The 19,350-nt window shown below is 43.1% G+C and overlaps 1 protein-coding gene across 2 annotated transcripts in view; it reads right to left on the bottom strand.

Annotated features, from left to right (window-relative positions):
• Window positions 1-908: 908 nt before the first annotated feature.
• Slc16a2 (solute carrier family 16 member 2) overlaps window positions 909-19,350 on the bottom strand; it is a 172,644-nt gene continuing 154,202 nt past the window's right edge. For both annotated transcript variants that reach the window (XM_023708301.1, XM_023708302.1), the window contains 5 exons: window positions 12,632-12,776; window positions 9,229-9,679; window positions 8,204-8,347; window positions 3,776-4,004; window positions 909-2,217 (listed from right to left, as the gene is read on the bottom strand). In XM_023708301.1, coding sequence (XP_023564069.1) covers window positions 1,997-2,217; window positions 3,776-4,004; window positions 8,204-8,347; window positions 9,229-9,679; window positions 12,632-12,776 — 1,190 coding nt within the window. In that variant the 3' untranslated portion in view covers window positions 909-1,996. The remainder of the gene's footprint in view (window positions 2,218-3,775; window positions 4,005-8,203; window positions 8,348-9,228; window positions 9,680-12,631; window positions 12,777-19,350) is intronic.

Here is a 19,350-nt window from a genome sequence, read left to right as displayed (position 1 = left end):
AACAAAGGAGGCCCTATGGAACCTCCCTCTAGTGACTCAGTGGGGGTGGGATGGGGAGGGATTGAAGCAAGGGCATTGTTGCTCCAGCATTTTCAGTGGTTTTTCCTGGGAGTTAAAGGGCTTCTGGATCCTATCTCCTCCTGTTTCACTAATGCTTGAGCAGATAGGCTAGTAACTAGGCCCTTTCCTGCCCACAGACAAGCATCAGTGGGTTTTCATTTGGGGAGTAGATAAGAGCTGGACTTGGACCAGCAGAGAGGGACTCAGGACTTTGGCCTTGAGTGAAATCATAAGGCCATCTATGCCCCCAGCTGCCTGTTTGTAATGGAAAAGCTCATGTGTGGGGGTTGTTATGATTTTTGGAGCCCCTCTGGCAGATACCATCCTGGCCCCATTGTAACCCTGGTTTGTGGTAGCAATTTACTGTTGACTCAATAACACAGCTGGGGATTCCTGGCAAAAAGTTAATAGAAGGTTGGGTGACAGGAACAGAATGACTGAGAAAGCCCAAAGCCCAGAGGGGGAATAAAGAGACACAATGAGATAGAGAGAGAGAGAGAGAGAGAGAGAGAGAGAGAGAGAGAGAGAGAGAGAGAGAGAGACTGTGCTAGCTGAACACAGCCTCACAGTGCCCTCTTGCCCTTAGCCAGAGGTACTTGGAATGTTCTTCAATAAGACTGTTGTCCAGAGTCTGGATATACAGAAGCATCTGCAACTTATTTCAGCAGGATGAAGGTGGTCTAGAGCTTGCCTTCCCTGGCACCTTTATGTACACTGAGCAGCATGGGGGGACATGCTCAGTAGTAAAGCTTAAGGAAGTGTCCTCTTCCTAAAAGAAATTGTCCAACCCAATGTGTGGCTGTTGCCTGTACCTTTTTGGCATCCAGGGTCAGAATGGGTTTTTTCCCCTAAAATAGTCCATTTCTTAACTTGTCCCAGGTGGAAATATTGATCTGTCATGAAAATTGAGAGATGGAGCCCTCCATCATGTTAACAACCGCAATATCTCCCCTCACCATGCCAGTTCACCGTCATCAGTTCTCTTCTTGCTGAGATGAAAGGAATTTCTTCACAGTTTGACAGACAGATACAAGGTTGGGAAGAAGGGAAGGTCTTAAGGTTAGTGCACTGCTTTTGGGAATCTGTAAAAATCAGTGAGTGGCTCATGGAACTTTATGCTGTTTAAAACCCGTTCCGCAGGTGATATTTTACTTTTTCCAGTCTATGATTATATCACCTTGTGCCCCAAAGTGAGATGTGGCTCAGCCTGAGATGAATGGGATTACCACCAGTGTTAGGGGTGGACTGGGCCAAGATGAGGCTGATTGGCCCAAACTCTGGGTCTTTCTTTTCTCCAAGCACCTATGTGTCTATGTCAGTCATAAAAAGAAATAGAAAGAAAAGAGAATAGAGAAGAGGCACTAAAGGAGAAATTAAAAGAAGAGAGAAGCAGACTTTAACCAACTATAACATGGGGATACTCCTTGTACACAGCTCTTGGGAAGCCACAGCCTCAGGAAGTCTGATGTTAACCGGGGCTACTTGCATTATTTTGGCCTCCCTATCCCTACCCCCAAAGGGTTCCCAAAGATGAGTGGGAATGAGCTCTTCAACAAATAAAAATTTGGATATCCCCCACTAAGCTCCTGCGGGGTGTATTAGCACCTTTGGCACCTGATTTTATAGGATGAATAACACGGTAAGGCCAGGAGGTTGCATCCTCCTCCCCTTAGGAGAAATCGCAATGGCCAGAAGATGATCCCACACTTCCCAGATCCTGGGAGAAAGGCCCTAGAAGGTTAAAAGGCATTCGTGGGGAAAATTTGGTTGACTGGAATACCTAGAGTTTTGGCTCCAAGGGGGTGGTCAGGTGGCTGAAATGCTATGTGCACAGGTTTGGGAACAAGTATGCTGGTGGCAAAAATGTAAATGCTGAGCAGGGTGGAATGAAGAAGAAGGGCTGGGAGGAGCACACGATATTAAAACAAAAAAGGCATTAGATAGGTTCCTCAGGGTTGGGGGAGCCAGGCAGCAGCTCCCCATTGGGATCTGGGTCAGGAACCAACATCTTATCCTTGCTGGAATCCCTCTGATCTTTCTTGAACATTCTTTGATGCATTAGAGGGACAAAGAAGAGGATTACAGCCCCAATGATGGGGGGCACACCGGCAAAGTAGAAGGCCACGTGGTAGTCCCCAAAGCAGTTGCGGAGGAGGCCTGAAAGAGTCAAGAAACAGAAACCAAGCTCAGCTTTGCTTTGCCATCCAAAGTTGCTGTTTGACCTCAACTAGTGGCTGTACCTGTGCCTATCCAGAGAATCTTAACCTTTACTGGACTGACTCAGAAGCTTCCTCAAATTCAATGAAGGTAATGGCTCTAGAGGCCCTTGAGGTGAAAGTTCATTATTGAAGAAGCTTCTCTAGAAGATTCTGCGTTTGTGACTTGCATCAAGCCACATTATCTTCCACTCACTCCCATGAATGGAGTTAGGAGGGAACTGAGTTTAAAAGGACTTCATAGAAGATGGCAAAGTCCTGTATTGGTACATGGTATTATTCCTCTTGCTGTACCTCACCCCCATATTGTATCTGTGAAATTATTCAACTGAGTTCTTATTTGCTTTTTCTCTGAATGCCCTTTCTCTCAAGTTCCAATTAGCCTGAGAAGAAACTGTCTTCCATATATATATATATATATATATATATATATATATATATATATGACAGCTGGGTTCCTCCAAGCTACCAATACCATGGATATGTTTTATATGTAATGCAAGACATCCCCTGCTCTCCTCCAGAAGCTAACATGGTGTACCTCACAGGGAGGTGTAGAAACACTACCCAGAAAAGGCAAGAAGGTCTTGGGCTTTTGCTTACTCAGGAAGTAAGCAAAATAGAAAGAGTTGTGACTGCTGGAGCACTATTGGTATAAGGAGCAAGATAGAGAGCAGTAGCAGCGTAGCTGTGGCACAAGAGCCTGAGTGAAAGGGGTGCTACTGTCACATTGGTGCCCTTGCAACATTCACACATAATTGGTGTTCAAGGAGAGTTTGTTGATTTAGCCCATTTGACTAGCCTAGGGAAGGCTTCCACATGAAACAATGTTTGTAATAAATCCCTAGAAAGGAAATAAAGTTCTTTTTTAATTGATTTTACTGTTCCTTATATTCCCTGGGGTGTTAACAATGCCTTTCTGGCAGGGTGGAGGGAGAAACTAGGGATGCAGAAAGACAGTATTTCAACACTTTGCTTGCTGCTCATTTTAAGTGAGCTTTGCTGGCTCAGCCCTGGAGAGTTTTCTTAATCAAATCTCTTCTATAGGCTCAACTTTAAAGCTGGTAGACAAGGAGGAGCAGGGTGTCTCTGAATTTTAATGAAAACAAGTCCGACTTTCTCTTTTCCCACTTCTTTTACCCATCTGCCTTGAAAATAATCACTTGACTGTGAAGAGAGCAAGAAAACATGAATCAATAGACTGGTTAAGAAGGCCAAATCCATTTTTCTCTGTACTCTCCTGGAAGAAGCCATACTCTCTACAGTAAAACCCCAGAGCAAGATATAAAGCTATAGGAAATCCAACTCCCAAATGAATCCATGCCTGCGTACGTGCTCAGTGTCTTCCACCCAGGGTGATAAGGAGTTTCATGCATTGGGCAGGTTGCTAACACAGAAAATAAGGGTAAAAGGAATCTTAAGCAGAGGTACTCAGCAGAGGTGGAGTCCAGAGAAAACAAGACTGCCAGACTCATGCTCTTTCTGGGAACCAGCCTCACCTGCAATGGGGGGACCAGCAATCATTGGTAGGGCCATCATGCCTAGTAGGTAGCCAATGGCCTGTGAAGCTTGCATTGGGCCCACTAGCTCAAATGCAATGGGGGCCATGATGGTGATAAAGAATCCGTCACACAGGCCCAGGAAGAGGCAGACAACGATGAGGCCTCCGAAGTTCCGGCACAGGGGAATCATCATGGACATCAGGCCCAGAAGCAGGAAGGAGAGAACCTAGCAGAACAAAGACGCAAGGTCATGTTTTGCTATCCATCTAAGACCACATAACAAATGGCATCTTCTTTTTCAGATTTTCATTTCTACCAACTACATGGGGTGGGATATCACAGTCAGAGAGAACAGCTGGACTAAATACTTAAGTCCTTCTAACACATACAGTGAATGATTCAAAGTCTTTAAGAGAGCCTCTACTTAACTGAATACAACAAGATTTTTTTTAAAGTGAGGTCTTCAGGAAGTTGATTTTTACACTGGATCTTGCTATGCCTGCTTTTTCTCCTGCCTCTGACTGTCCAGAGATCAGGACCTGAGTTCAGAACATGCTGATACTCTCAGATCCGAGTAAGATGTGGGAAAAGGAAAGGGCAGAGGTTGAAGATGGCTTATGTGATTAGATGGGGGCAACAGTGGAAGCTCTACCTAGAGCTTCTTAAAATGGGAAGGAACCAATGCTCATTTTTGTGGGGGTAAATTGTAGAAAAAGACCATTGGGTGTTCACCCAGGTTCCTTATACTTTGGGAAGTGGGGCACATCACGTGCCTTAGACATTATAATATGGCTCTGGGGGCTCCTGGGCTTGACTGAACACCCCAGAACACAGTGGAGATTTTCAAGGGTGCCAAGCTACTGGGAGCTTACATCCAGCCCAGGAGTACTGAATAGCCACTAGGTTTTTTTAAGGTGCTGAAAAAAATGACTCAAGAACAAAGTATTTTTCCAGGGATTGTTTTCCACCATCAGCAGAGATAAAGGCCACTGGAAACCCAGCTGATCTTTTGATTAAGGTAGCTTACAAAACTGGAGGCAAAGAGAGGAACCCCCCTACTCCTTTGCCAGCCAACTCTTCCAGCCAGCACAGAAATGTCATCTCAGGGCCAGGGCTAAGACTTGATCTATTTACTATGGCCTCAGGAGGCCCCAAGGATTTGGCAATAATTCATAGTTGAGCAATAAGCAGACCAATTTACCCAAATGCATGGAAGGACTTGGAAGTCAAGTTTTCCTTAGGCCTTACAGATCTTCTGTGTTGTTGGCCATGCTGGGTTTGTGAAATTGATTGGTTGGTTTTGGGAAAAGATAATACCATCTGAGGACTTTCTTTGTTGGGGTAGTTTGAACTTTGCTCAGGATATTTTGAAATAGCAAGACAGAGGTTAAGAATAAGAACTGAGGCATCTCAATTTCTCCTTTAGGAAATTCATACATAACTATGCGACAAAAAGGACCCATCTATCAAATAAGCTTGTTACAGCAAGTAAGAGTTGCTACCATTATATAACCCAAAGGATAGGATTAATTAATTTTAATCAGTTTCAATTTCTACCTATTGTATCTAGCTACCTTTTATCATCCTCCATGATGCCTTGCTAAGATTTAGAAAATAAATCTTTGGAACTGAAAATTAGGCCTCAAGAATTGATCCAAAGTGAGGCTATCTTGAGTTTCTCTCCCAAGAAATCCCTGAAAGCACTTCCTAGGGGGCTCTCATTGTACTCAGAGTAGGAATTTGTTTCGGACAGACCCAGGTGCTTTCCTAAGTACCCGAGGTGGCTTGGACAAGGACAGGATTACTTTCCTCTCTGAGAGACTGTTCTGCAGCTAGATGCCAGGCATGTGTGCCTATCTTTACCAATAATAGAGCCACAGGGTCTAGTGTAACGATGGTGAACCTTTTAGAGCTCACAACGATAACAAACAGCCCCCTGTGACATGTGTGCCATAGATTTGCTACCACTGGTTTAGCAGATGGCTCTTCAGAACTGGAGGTTATGTACCTCTTTTCTTCTCCCAGGCCTGTACTCAGGTATCTAGGGAGAAAAGAGCTCAATTTCTGTGATGGAGTGTCTTGAGAAATTTGAGAGAAAGGAGAAATTCACCCATTCTCTCATGCTCTTGGCCTATGACACTCAATTTGCAAAATGAGATGGACAACAAGTTGATGAAGATATGTTCTATTTATAATGTTCAAGATTGTTTGAAATTATTCTAAGCAGTTAAATGGGGCCAAGTAAGAATAAGGAAAAGGGGCAGGAGAAGATAGTGCATGGGGAAAGTTAGCAGAAACACTAGGTTCTAGCCTAGCTCAGTCTCTAGTTATGCTTACCTGTGCCTTGAAACTCCTGCTGCATAATGGAAAGCAAAAGCTATTGGAGCCTATCACTTCCCTAGCAAACTGTGATGAGAAGCACATGAGCTACATGGCTAGACAGGAGCTGTTGCCTCATCACAAGATAAAGTACTGGCTTAGTGCCAGATTATCCTGACTTCCCAAGCCCTGTGGCAGGGAAGATACACCTGTGTGGGTCATGCAAAACAAGCTGGGAGCACACATATAGTCCTGTGGAAAAAGTCCCCTAGTTCTTACTGATAATTGCCTAGGGATTGAAAACTTCATAACTGGTTTATCTCAATCATAGCCTCTGAGTTTGTAGTTAGTCAAGTCACTTGTCTATGAGCCTTGGCTCAGTCATCCATCATTTAAGGTGAGGTGGAATATAAGGGCACTGCATAACAGTTTAGTTCTATCATGCCTATCTGAGAAGCCCTTTCATTGATTTCTTCATTAGTGCAGTGAGAGGTTGGACTTGTTAAGACCATATGGACACACCCAGCTCCGACAAAGCAGATTCACCAGCTCTTGCAAACTAATAGAGTTAACCACAAGGGGAAAAAATAATCAGGTCTTTATTTGTGACACCTGAGGATACTTAGGAATGCCCTCAGGGCCATCAGAGACAGAGAAATCCCTGCTGCGAGTATAGGCAGAGCTCCTTGGAAATAGTTTCAGGGCTTTCTTGGGGGATGAGTCCAAACTCACTCACTTTCCAAATGGACTATTTGTGCCGTATGAGCCAATTCAGAAAGATGGTATAACAGTCAGGTAAACAAGTTTAATGATTTCAGTAGTCATCTGTATGCAAACCAGACAAAAGCCTAGTTCACAGAAAGTGGCTTTTGTAGCACTTATACAGCGGCTGCCCACAGTGTAAGGAAAACTTTGCCACTATGAGGAACATTACAACCTAGTCATGCAAATATTTCCTTTGACCCTGTAAGGTAACATAGGAAAGGAAAGAATTGTTGTCACTGAACAAGTGAGGAAAGATGAGGCCTGGAGAGGGAACATGAGAGCTAGCATTTTCTGGCATTGTCATGGTATCCATTGATAAGATGATATTTGAAAACCAGTGCTTGAGGCCAAGAGATTCTAAAAGTATGAGATGTGAAAGGCTTGGGCCCAGAGCAAGAGGAGAGACACTAGCTATGAAGTACTATGGATAGCAAAGAGTTCCAAACAGAATGTAGTATACCAATGGAGTAAGTCTCTATTGTAGTACTGAAAGTAGTATTTACTGTGGGCTAATTTTTCTCCTCAGTTTGACCTTGGTCAAGTCACAGGAGGAGCTTTCAGGTAGAGAGACATTATTAATATTAAAGAAAACTTTCTGACAAGCATTCTAAAGGTTCCATATACACTTTACAGTTATCTTGAATAATTGTTCTTGGTTGGTTGGTTTTGGAAAAGGATAATGCCATCTGAGGACCTTCTTTTTGGGGTACTTTGAACTTTGCCCAGGATGTTTTGACATAACTAGACAGAAGTTAGGAATAAGAACTGAAGCATCTCAATTTCTCCTTTAGGAAATGCATACACAACTATGTGACAAAAATGACCCACCTATAAAATAAGCTTGTTACAGCAAATAAGATTTTTTTTAAATAATTTTTATTTATTTGAGAGAGAGAGAGAGAGAGAGTGGTGTGTGTGTGTGTGGCCAGCTCAGCCCATCAGGGGGCGGGGCTGGCTGGCATGTGGTGCTGGGGGATTGAACCGCGGTCCTGATGCTTTGCTAAGCTTGTTCTAAGTAGGTGCTTTAGACCACTGAGCCATCTCTCCAGCCCCAGCAAATAAGATTGTTGACACCATTAAATAACACAAAGGATATGATTAATTTTAATCAGGCTTTGTGAAGGAGGTACAACAAGAATTATTACCTTGGTCTGAAAGCAAAAGATACTGAAGGATACTGAAGCTCAGAGAATTTGATTGACTTCTCCATGTTGCACAAAACTGATGCTGGAGCTGTTGCCTAAGGGATTATGGTGGCATACCCTACCATTCTATCCCAAGGCCTGGGAATAATCTGAGGTAGGCTGTTTGTCCTCACAGTAGATAGCAGGTAACACTCACCTGTAAGTAGATCTTCTTAAGTCCAGGAATGGAGTCACTGATATGGCCTGACACAAGACGCCCGAGGCCTGAGGTAGCCCCAATACACACCAAAAGCACCCAGGTCTCCTTGATTTCCAAGAACTCTTCTTCCACATACTTCATCTGAAAGGCATAACGTCAGAACCACCAGAACGGGAGGAGGAAGGGGAGCTGCCTGAACAAGTGCTGGTATATACAGTACCTTTACTGCTCATTTCCCTGGACAAGAGCCCTAACTGCTGTATCTCTCTCCCTTTTGTAGTTATCTCTATGTTCTGTCTAAGCCTTGGTGGCGCAGAATATAGCTGTAACAACTGAACTCTCCTTAGGGGTTCCTGTATACTTTCCCTATACCCTGACCCAAAGCTGTCAGGTGGGGGCAACATCAGATTACCAGAAGTGAATGATCTACCATCTTCCAAGTAACTCCTCTAAAATGTGTTCTGAGAAACAGTCAATGGAGGCTAGCAGGTGGACTAGAACCAACAGTTTTGTGGCCATGTAGTTCAGTGAATGTTGGGTTAAATACAGCTGAATATGTGTTTCTGCTGCAGTATTCATACCTTAAAGAGATTACTACACAATGTAAAGCTAGAAAGGTGGAGTATATTATTTCCTAATCAAAATAATTTGACCACAAGGACTGGTATTGCACAGAGCACAATCATAGAAAATCTTGTCTTGAGCCATTTGGGCCAGTTCCTTGCATTACAGTTATGGTCATCATCTAAAAATCCATCCAGATTTTATACTGTAATGGAAGTTGTGGTCTATGGACCTTTCCCTCAGGAGCTTCCCTACCCCTATTTTTTCTTTGAAGTCCTCCTTTGACCTGTGCTTTCCCCACTGGCTACCTCCAACTATGCTTTCCTTTGTTCTTTTTCTGAAACATCTCAGCTTTGCCCTTTCAGTATCCTCCACCCCCACCCCTGCACTCCAGGAGGGCTGAGGGTAACTTTGTGAGGTGGGGTGGGGTGGGGTGGGCCCAGCCTGGTCTTCCTCACCAGGTGTACATAGGGAACGAAGTAGCCAAGGGCTGCAGCAGCAATCCCAAAGGCCCAGATGCGGTAGGTACGTTGGCGAAAAACTCTCATGTTGAAGTACTTCCTAAGCTGAGCCAGAAAGCGCTGGTGCAAGGTGTGGACACCTCTCTTGCTTGGAGTATCCTGGGAGCTGGGCAACAGGGGCCGGTAGGTGAGTGAAAGCAGCATAAGGATAAACATGAAGGTACTCAGCACCTGGAAGGTTTGGGCCAGCTTGATCTTATCCCCCAACATCTTGATAAGGAAGGGAAAGGACATGGAGAAGATGCTACTCCCAGCAGACACAATGCCATTGGCCAGACCCAGGCGGCGTTGGAAGTAGTGGCCCAGGATGACGAGGGATGGCTGAAAGGCGAAGGAACAGCCACAACCAAAGAGTATTCCATAGGTGAAGTAGCGCAGGCTTAGAGAACTGTGGGAGAGACATCAAAAATTATCTTCAACAACCTGATCAGCATGGCATCTGTTTCCCCCTTTAGCCTCCTGAGACTGCCATCCCACCACTCTTATTCCAAAACCTTTCTTCAGAGATTTTCCATAGGCTGTTTCTGGCTTGCTTTGGAACATGCAGCATAGCACCCTGCCAATGACTATTCAAAAGCAAGCCAGAAACCGCCTATGCAAAGGTCACATAAAGTGCTATGGGGAATAAGTCAGTGCCTTGGAGAGACTGCTCATGTAGACAGTATGAGTAGACCGGTGGCCAAAGCTTTTCCCCAAGTAATAGCAAAGTTCTTCAAAGAGCCAAGATCCTGGAAGTTTGAGAGCCTACATAAGACTCATTAGTCTTCCTTCATGCTTAGAGAATGGCTCATAATTTGACAGACATGCTCTCCCCAACCATGTCCAAAGTCCAGATGTCCTAACACCTTTACCTTAGGCCCTGGATAATCTCCATGGATGGTATCCTGAGGTAAGCTCTCTTTAATTTCCAGAATAATACCTCTGTTTCTGGACATGGTATGGATTAGTTTCCCCAGAATAGCCTGGCTGCTTTACAGGAAAGGAAGCCTCAAAGAAGTTTTGGGCCAGACCAAAGAAGACAGATCCTGGCTTAAAATTCTTAAGACTCTGCTGTGACCATAAACCTCTGTTGTAGAAGGCAAAATGTCAGAAGTAAAAGACCATGGGAAGGTCAGCTTGGCCAGCTATTTTCCTTGGACAATATTGACACAATCTAGTAAAGGGTTTGTGTTTTGATGTCCGCATATATTTTGAAATAGTTCTTATCTGACCACTTAATTGCCCATTACACTTCTAGGCCAGACAGTTCATTCCTAAAAAGGGAGCCAATCTTCATACTGAGGGTCTGGGTCTATGCTACAGAAATCCTATGGTACTAGTTTTCCAGGATAGCTATCACACTGTTCCTTGTGTTCACTGGACATGAGCAGGGAGGTGGGTTTCAAACAGGTGTCTCCATGTGGAACATATAGGTAAAGCTCACTGCTTCTCTTCTTTCATGTCTGTTTGGGCCTCCTGCCATGAGACTTTAGGCACCCTCTAGCAATGGCATGGGATGAGGCCTCATCTGAGTGAGAGGAAATAGGCCTTCAGAGAAGGGGCTATGGTAACAAAACATGGTATTTAGTTCAGGGTATTGTTTGGTACTTCTATTTGGGCCCCAGAACTGGAAGCTCCTGAGTGGGCTTGTTGAAGTCTCATCAGCTAGACCTATACTTTGCCCTATTCCATGTCATGAGAAGGAACAGAGTCCTTTTTGAAACAAAAGGAAGGATGACTTAAAGCTCTAGCCACATTTGTTCACTGGACGTGAAACCATCCAGAAAGTTTCTTGGCTCTGGAAATGTTCTTACAGAAAGAGCAAATGTACTCAGGGACATGGGGCTGGAAAGCATCATACTTACTCCAATGTGCCTAAAGAAAAGTGCCAGAGGACAGCACATCTAGTCTCCTTTGCCTTTGGTGACTTTGCCCATTTGGAAGGGAAATGAGATCCAGATTTTGCTAATTTGTTTACATGTTGCTCTGCTCAGCCTCAAAAAACAGACCTTGCTACGGTATGGACTGCTGAGACTGAAAGTATTTCTGAAGCCTTGCTCATTCCCACAAGAAACCAGGCACTAGCTTGATGAGGGCAGATGAGGTCGACCACCAGAGGTGTCTTAAAATGATACGGAGCTGCTCTCTGGGGAAACTGAATAGGTTCCAGGAAGGACACGTCTTTTCCCTTCTCTGTCCCAGTTGGATGGGATAGAAGCAAGAAATCATTACAAGCAAATCTGAGCTCTCCTGGAGGGCAAGAAAGGCAGATGGAATGCTCAAGGCATGAAAACTGGCTCACCCTTATAGGTCCTACTTGAGCAAAATACAATTATTCTCCTGTGTGAGTGGAACCTTATGCCTACAGATTCACGGCCCTTCTCTGGGGAGTGAAGCTTAGAAAGTACATGTCTGACAAGTTAGCTCTACTTAATTCCAGAGAAGTCACTGTGGCCATTTCCATGCCTTCTGGCCAGCATCCTCATATGTCAGCCTAGGCAGACTGGCAGAAAGAGATACTAAAACTTCCAAAGGGCCTGGAAGAAAGTCATTGGAGTTCTTTAGGAATCCCATATTCCTTCAGCTGTGATGTAGGGGATTTATTCTCCCCTCTCCTGTACACTGCTTCTGTGGGGCTGAGAGGAAAGCAGAAAATGAGTTGTGGCCTGTTCCTTGCCTAACACTAGCAACTTCTGCCACTGGACCAGAGGGATTAGGGTTTGAGTTTAGTCTGTACCTGCCTAAATTGCTGGATTTTGGATCTGTCCCTCGGTGAGGGATATTACTAAACGTCCTTCTTTTGCCCAACACATGAATCAGTCTGTCCCAAATTATCCTTCTGTTAGAAACCAGTTACCAGACAAAAGGGACAGACATGATAAAAAGCTTTGGGCTCAGCTGACTTCTTTTTTCCATCATAAGATTCCTTCTGGAATCTTGGAATGCTAGATGTTTACATGGGTTGACTCAAGTAATTTGCTCCTGGGAGGGAAAGTGAGGTCATGAGACGGGTGGCACATTGAAGGAGAATAGAATGGTGAAGCTTCAAGGGTCCTGGAAAGACCACCTGCTTTCATGCTCTTATGTTACAGATAGAAAGTCTGAGGTACAGTGGACTTGGGCCCAGATTTGGGAACGACCAGTCTTAGGCTCCTCCTAACACTCCGGAATGGTTAGGTCCTCTTTGGGGACATTCCCTACAAATGTGTCCTGCAAAGCCTAACTAGATGAGTTCCCTTCATCATGAACTTTTCAGGGTCCTTACACAGTCATTACCACAGGGTAGAGTGTCCCTACCTGAAGTCCCTGAATGAAGCCCATCTTTGGCCTTGGGGAAGTAACCACAAACCTCTGGTCTTACCTCGTAAAGGAGCTGGTATGGAGGCCAATGAAAGCAACAGCAGCTCCTGCAGTTGCTGTGATTCGGCAACCCAAACGGTCAGTGAATATACTCACAATCGGAGAACAGAAGAAGATCATGCCCATGGCGAGAGCACCTACCCATGCTGCAGAGAAAAGAAGCACAAAGACACTGTAGCTTAATGTGGTGTCTGCTTATGGTGGTAGACATTTCAGTTCTTTTCTAGCATCTCTGAGGGGTCACTGCATTTGTCTGCACTGTCAGGCTGCTGTTCCATGATGGTCAGAGAGGTGTGCAAGTAGAAGTTAGTTATAAAATAGAATGTTTCTAGTTCTGGGATCTGATTTGGCAGCACCTTCAGTAGAGACTTGGATTCAGGGATGACGACCATGAGGATAAGTTCTTAGGTGCTATAGTCAGGCTTGTCTCAGTCACTGGAATGACAGTGTAAAGATGCTAAGACTAAGGAACAGAGAAGGTCATACAGAAAAGCTTTGTGGGACTGTATCAGGATGAAAGGTAGATGGAAACTTGAAGATTTCCAAGGATAATGTGCAAGAGAGTCATTGAACTCTCTTGTTGAAATCCTTCACCATAAACCATGTTTGGAAAATTCCTGACTCCAAACTCAAACAAAAAAGTTTATTCTATCTTTAAAGGCAAAGAACCTGACTAACCCTCAACAGGGAGCAAGAAATTTACTGCCTCACATAGATTTTCCCAGCCCATTTCCCCTCACTCAGCTCCTCAGAAAGAAAGCCCAAAACTTTATGGTCCTCTTGAGCCTCTTTTTTTTTATTTCTGGGATTATTTTAGTTCCCTTAACTTTTCCTCTTTGTTTTAACTTCAAACTTTGTAATTACTTTCAGAGTTCTCTTCTAAACACACTGGAAGTCCGCATGATTATTACCATCAAAAAAGGTTTAGTGAGCAGTGTTCTTTCCCCCCCCACTTCCCCCTCCTTTCAACCCCTCTTGGCAGACTTATTTACAAAAACTTTGTTTCCATTTTTTTCCTTCTATTCTCTTTTTGATTTCCCTTCCTTTCCCCCACTCCTGTGCTTATTGAGTTTGGAGAGTCAGCTCCCATAAGTTGCTTGCCAGATGTGTGCATTATAAATAGTATCGCCTTCTGAGGTCATTTTCTGGCTCTCTCTTTAGCTGTAGAGTCCCAAGGAAACTAGAGAAGTGCAGTCTGCACACAGTTAGTGCTAGTTTTGCATATTGGTGACAAATAGGTTTTTTAGCCCCTCTATTGGAAATCTTCATATTGCTGAGGTCCTGTCCTGAGCCCTAGCTGCCTGCTTCCAAAAATTGTGGCCCAGGACAGCAAGAGACATGGCCTTTTATTACACTTTCACTTCTTTTTTTTTTAAGGTTTGTTTATTTGGTACAGGGTCTCACTATGCAGCTCAGACTCATAGTGATCCTCTTGTCTCAGCCTCCCCAGCACTGGGATTACAGGCGTGTGCCACCATGCCCAGTTTCTGTGGCCAGTATGGTGCCCAGTAGTGCAGCATGCAGTACCAGGGGTCAAACCTGGGTCCTTGCACTTGCCAGGCAGGTGCTTAGATTGCTGAGCTATCTCTCCAGCCTCACAGTTTCACTTCTTCTTTTTTTTTGGAATTTGGAAAGCCATTTATTACTGAGCTCAGGGCCCCCAATCAGCCCTCATGCAGGAGAGGGCCAAAAGGCAGCCAGCCCAGGAAGCAGGGGGGTTTTAAAACATGGAACCACATTTGGTAAACATATTCATTGTCTGACACAAAACAATGCTTTCAGGGTCAGTGTAACCACTACCCAAAGTACATTTCCTGGGGCTTTCTCTTAGTTTCTGGTTATTTTGCACCTAAGTACTTGCATGTAGCCTTACATAGCCTGAGGTTACAAGAAGTTAAAGCCCATTTAATTTCCTTTTGAAGTCATCTCCATAAGCTAACTTTGTTAACAGGAATTGATGAAGGTTACAGGAATTGGTGAGGTAGGAATTTTATCTAGCAAACAGCAAGAAAAAGCCACTATTTACTAAACAACCTAGAACAGTAGGTGAATATACATTTACACAACTGAAAACACAAGATTTACATTTATAGTCTAAAATGTGAGTTGACCCATTTCATTCCCCACTGGTTTTAATCTGGGAATCAAATCATTGATTTAGCTGAAACTCCCAAGTTGTTATAATTGTCCCAGGAACATGAGGGGTTCCTAGTTAGATCTTAGCACTATCAACTTGATGGTCTGGATTTTTTGAACATACTTAGTTAAGCAGTTTATAAAACAGGGCCCAATAGAGCCAAGAGAAACAGGAGAACAGGTCCTGTTTGAGGAGAAAAAGTTCTGGAAAAGGAGTTCTAGGAAAGTGGTAGAGATAGGTGGGTCACTTTGCATGTGACCTGGAGGCAGGTATAAGGAGGCATAGAGAATAGTCTCCAGTTTTTTCTTTTAACAAATCTCTATAGCCATTTTTTCCCTTTGGCTACACTACACCCCAATTGTTTTACATGTTGTTCTGATATTTTGCCAAATAAGTTTTTAACAACACTAAATATCATATGTTTAAATATCTCAAGTCTTACACATTCATGACCCTTTGTGGTGATGTTGTATCAAATTATTTTGACATGGGGTCACCACTGCTGATCTACTCAAACAGCAAGGAACATTAGTTAACAACAGAGTCTGAGTAGGTGGTTTTTTTTTAAATTTCAGAACCGGTGATTGAACTCAGGCCCTTGTGCTTGCCAGGGGAGCACTTATTCCTCTGAGCCATCTCCCCCGCCCCATAGGTGGGTTTTTCTAGAACTCTAGAACAGGCAATATCTCCCATGTCCCCACTGGTTTTTGTGCCACCTCTTGAGCTATAACATCAGCCAGGTAGTTTCCTCTTTTGTCTTGAGGTCTGGCCCACAGTGGGCAGCATCCGTCTCTCTCAAGCTGTAAAGTCACCTTGTCTTTAATTCTGTCTCCTTGAGGTCCTAGCCCTGTCTGATTGCCTATAATATTTTTAATGTAACTCAGCTGCCTGCAACATTTTTCTTCTGAAGAAGTAACCTGGACTTCCATGAGGGTGTATGGGTGATGACCGCTCTGTCTTCTTCAGGCTGAAAGGGGTTGAAGTTGTTGACCGGCAGTCAGAGACATTCTCCCGAGGTTCTACCTAAAGGCCTTCAATAGACACCAGGCAATTTTATCTTGGGTAAGCAGAAAATCGACTGCCAGGAGAAAGGAGCAGGTTCTGAGGGTGATGGTCGGGGGTCACAGCCAATTCTTATCAGTTGGAACTGCTGGTGTGACCATGTGGGATTGTCCGGTCGTCTGGGGATGGCGTCTGGCACAGCAATCCTTGAGCCATTTCAGAGGGTCATGAATAAGATCAGTCCAAGCCTGAATGTAAGTGACCTGGTCAGGGTGTTCCAGATTTCCAAAGATGACTCTCTGGACCATAAGAACTTACAGATGGCTCGGAGGTTTGAATGATTAAATTTGTAAGTTTTCATAGACCATCCTGGGGCCAGAAAGTCTCCCCTGGGAAATGGTTTCCGAAAACTCTGGTTCCTCAGATTGATCCCCAGTAAAGGGGATCCTGGATGAGCCCCCAAATGTTATGGGTCTCTCAGAATAAGAACCAGATCAGCCAGATTGGAATTTGGAAAGCCTTTTATTACTGATCTCAGGGCCCCCATCAGCTTTTATGCAGGAGAGGACTGAAAGGCCAGTTTCACTTTTTATCAACTGTCAGATCTTAAGAAATAAAACAACATTTTTCTCAACAATTTTCTCATTTGTGAAATAAGGATTAAAATTTTTGTTGAGCATCTGTAAAAGTATTTTTCAAGTGAGAGCCAGAAGTAACAAGAGTTTTGGAGATATAAATAATCATGCCACATACAAAATCAATGACAAATAAATAATAAACTTAAAAGTAAAATATACATGTAAAATGATCACATGTCTACAAAAAAGTATGAGAAAAAACTTTGTGACCTTTAGTTATACAAAAGTTTCACAGATGCTCATTTAAAAATATGACCCATAAGAGAGCAATTTGATGCACTAGGCCCTTTCAAAATTTAAAACTTCTGCTCTTTGAAAAAATTATAAAAATGAAAATGTAGGCCATAGGTTGGGGATAATATTTATAGGGTACACAGCTGGCAAGAAACTAGTGTGAGTTGACTCTCAAAACTAAATGAAGGGCTGGCAAGATAGCTCAGTGCACTAAGTGCCTGCTTTGGCAAGGGCAGGGGCCAGAGTTCGATCCCCAGTCCAGCATGCTGCCCTGGCCTGGCCCCCAGGACACACTGAGCAGGCTATCAAGTTTGGACATGGTGGCGCACACTTGTAATCCCAGCTCTGGGCAGGCTGCAAGCAGGAGGATCACTATAAGTCCGAACTTCTCAGTATAACCCTGTACCAAATACATAAAAAAAAATAACAATATGAAGAGAGTTGGGGAAAAGGAAGGAAGGGAAAAGAAAAAATAATAGAAGAAAAACAATGAGAAACAGAAACAAAGCTTTTATAAGTAGGGATGGGAGAGGCATTGAAATAAGGAGTGGGGACTGGAGAAAAAAGAGGAAACAAGATATATCATGTACAGGTATGCATTCCCTATGATGAAGGTGACCATTATGCATATTTAAGATGTACCAATAAAATTGATCTTAAAAAACTCATTAAGAAGTCAAGTGAGGGACCAGGAAGAGGGCTCAGTGGAATAAGCACTTCCCTGGCAAGTGCAAAGGCCTGAGTTCAATCCCTGGTTCCACAAAAAAAAAAAAAAAAAAAGAAGTCGAGTAATCCAACTTAAAATATGGGTAAAAGACAACACACACACACACACACACACACACACACACACGAGTAGCAATTAAGCACTTGAAAATATACTCAACATGATAACCATTTCAAAATCACATACTAAAACCATAACAAAATATCCTCACCTATTCACTGAAAAGGCCTTTAAAAATGACAATATCTATTACTGGGGAGGACATGGAGAAACTAGAAATCTTGTACACTGCTGGTGGTATACAAAGTGGTATACTTACTTTAGAGACTGTTTAGCAGCTTTCTACACATACTATAGCCCACTGATACCCATTCCTAGGTACTAAGCCGAGATAAATGAAAACTTATGTTCATACTCAGAGGCTTATAGAAGTTTTGTTTATAATTGCCAAAACCTTGCAGCAACCCAAATATACTTCTACTGATGAATAAATAAATGGGATTACATTAATACAGTGAAATATAATTTAGCAACAAACAGAAGTGAACTACTGATATAGACAACTTGGACAGTTCTTGAAGAAATTATGCTAAATGAAAGAAGCCAAACTCAAATGACTACACTGATAGGAAATTCTTAAAAAGGAAAAATTATAGACAGAAAAAGAAATCAGTGAGTGCTAGGGAAGGGGATGGGTGAACGGACTGACAACAAGGCCATGAGCAAACTTTTGAGGATGATGGAAATGTTAGGTATGTTGTTTGTGGGGTTATATCATTGTGAGGCTGTGGCTCAGTGGGTGGAGCATCTCTTCAACGTGTGAGGGGTCCTGGGTTCAATTTTCAGCATCCCAAAATACCTACATAGAACTGAACATATAAAAAGCATGAACATTACCATGTTACCATATATAAATTATACCTCTAATAAATTTGATATTGTTTTTTAAAAAGAGGGCAAAACTTGGATTGTAGCTAAATGGCTGTTATGGTTTGTGTCTAGATGTTCCCCCAAAGCCTCATACCATTATGGTGGGGCAGGTTTTTGTCAGAGATAGTTGAATCTAGAGTTTGTTACTGATTCATAATGCAATGCTGGGATTCAGGGTGCTGGGATTAAGGCTAGGTGCTTGCTGGATCACTCCACTGATTGGATTGGTACCACTCTAATCCCAGCACTCTGGGTAAGATAAAAGCATCAGGAAGAGGCTTGTTTCCCCCTTCTGAGCTCTCTTGTTGCTTTTTCTGTCTTTTGCTGCCATTAACAGTCACATCTGCCATTTTCCACTCTGCTTTGAAGCCAGCCAGTCATGAACTGAAACAACCACAAACTGTGAGTTAAATAAAACTTTTTTCTGTTAACTTGTGGGTGTTCAGTCTAAGCAATGCGAAAAATAACTAAGACATTAGCAGAGCATGTGCTTGGCATGTGTGAGGCCCTGGGTTCCATACTCAGCCCAATAGCAGTTTGAAATCTTATTTATGCTATACATGTATATTTTTCTTCACCTTAGGAGTATGTGGGTGTGTGGGTGTGTGTGTGTATGCGTGTGGGGGCGCATGTGGTGTAGAACCCAAGGACTCATGCATGTTAGGCAAGCACCCTATACCTGAACTACATTCCTTGCCTTTCAGGCTAGATTAAAAAAATAACATAATTATACAATTGTATTTTTAAAAAAGAAAAAAACATGCTTAAATTCAGTAAGTCATCTTACCAACAGTGTATAATTATATTTCTCTATTGCTTGCCCCTTCTGAATATCTAAAACACAATGAGAACTGATGTTTAGATTTGTAAGGTATATTTGTACAGTCCAAGACAGTGTAAGTAGTATTGAATATTGCTTTTCAAAAATTAATTTTTTGAGATGGAGATGTAACTTAGAGGTAGAGAACTTGGCTAGCATGTATGAGGCCCAGGGTTCAACCCCCAGTGCCAGAAAAAAATGTTTTATTTTTCAAAACATTTTACCTTGAAAT

The sequence above is a fragment of the Octodon degus genome, unplaced genomic scaffold (genome assembly GCF_000260255.1).
Source record: "Octodon degus isolate 3935 unplaced genomic scaffold, OctDeg1.0 scaffold00345, whole genome shotgun sequence".
Lineage (NCBI taxonomy): Eukaryota > Metazoa > Chordata > Mammalia > Rodentia > Octodontidae > Octodon > Octodon degus.
This window is presented reverse-complemented; position numbering and strand designations above follow the sequence as displayed.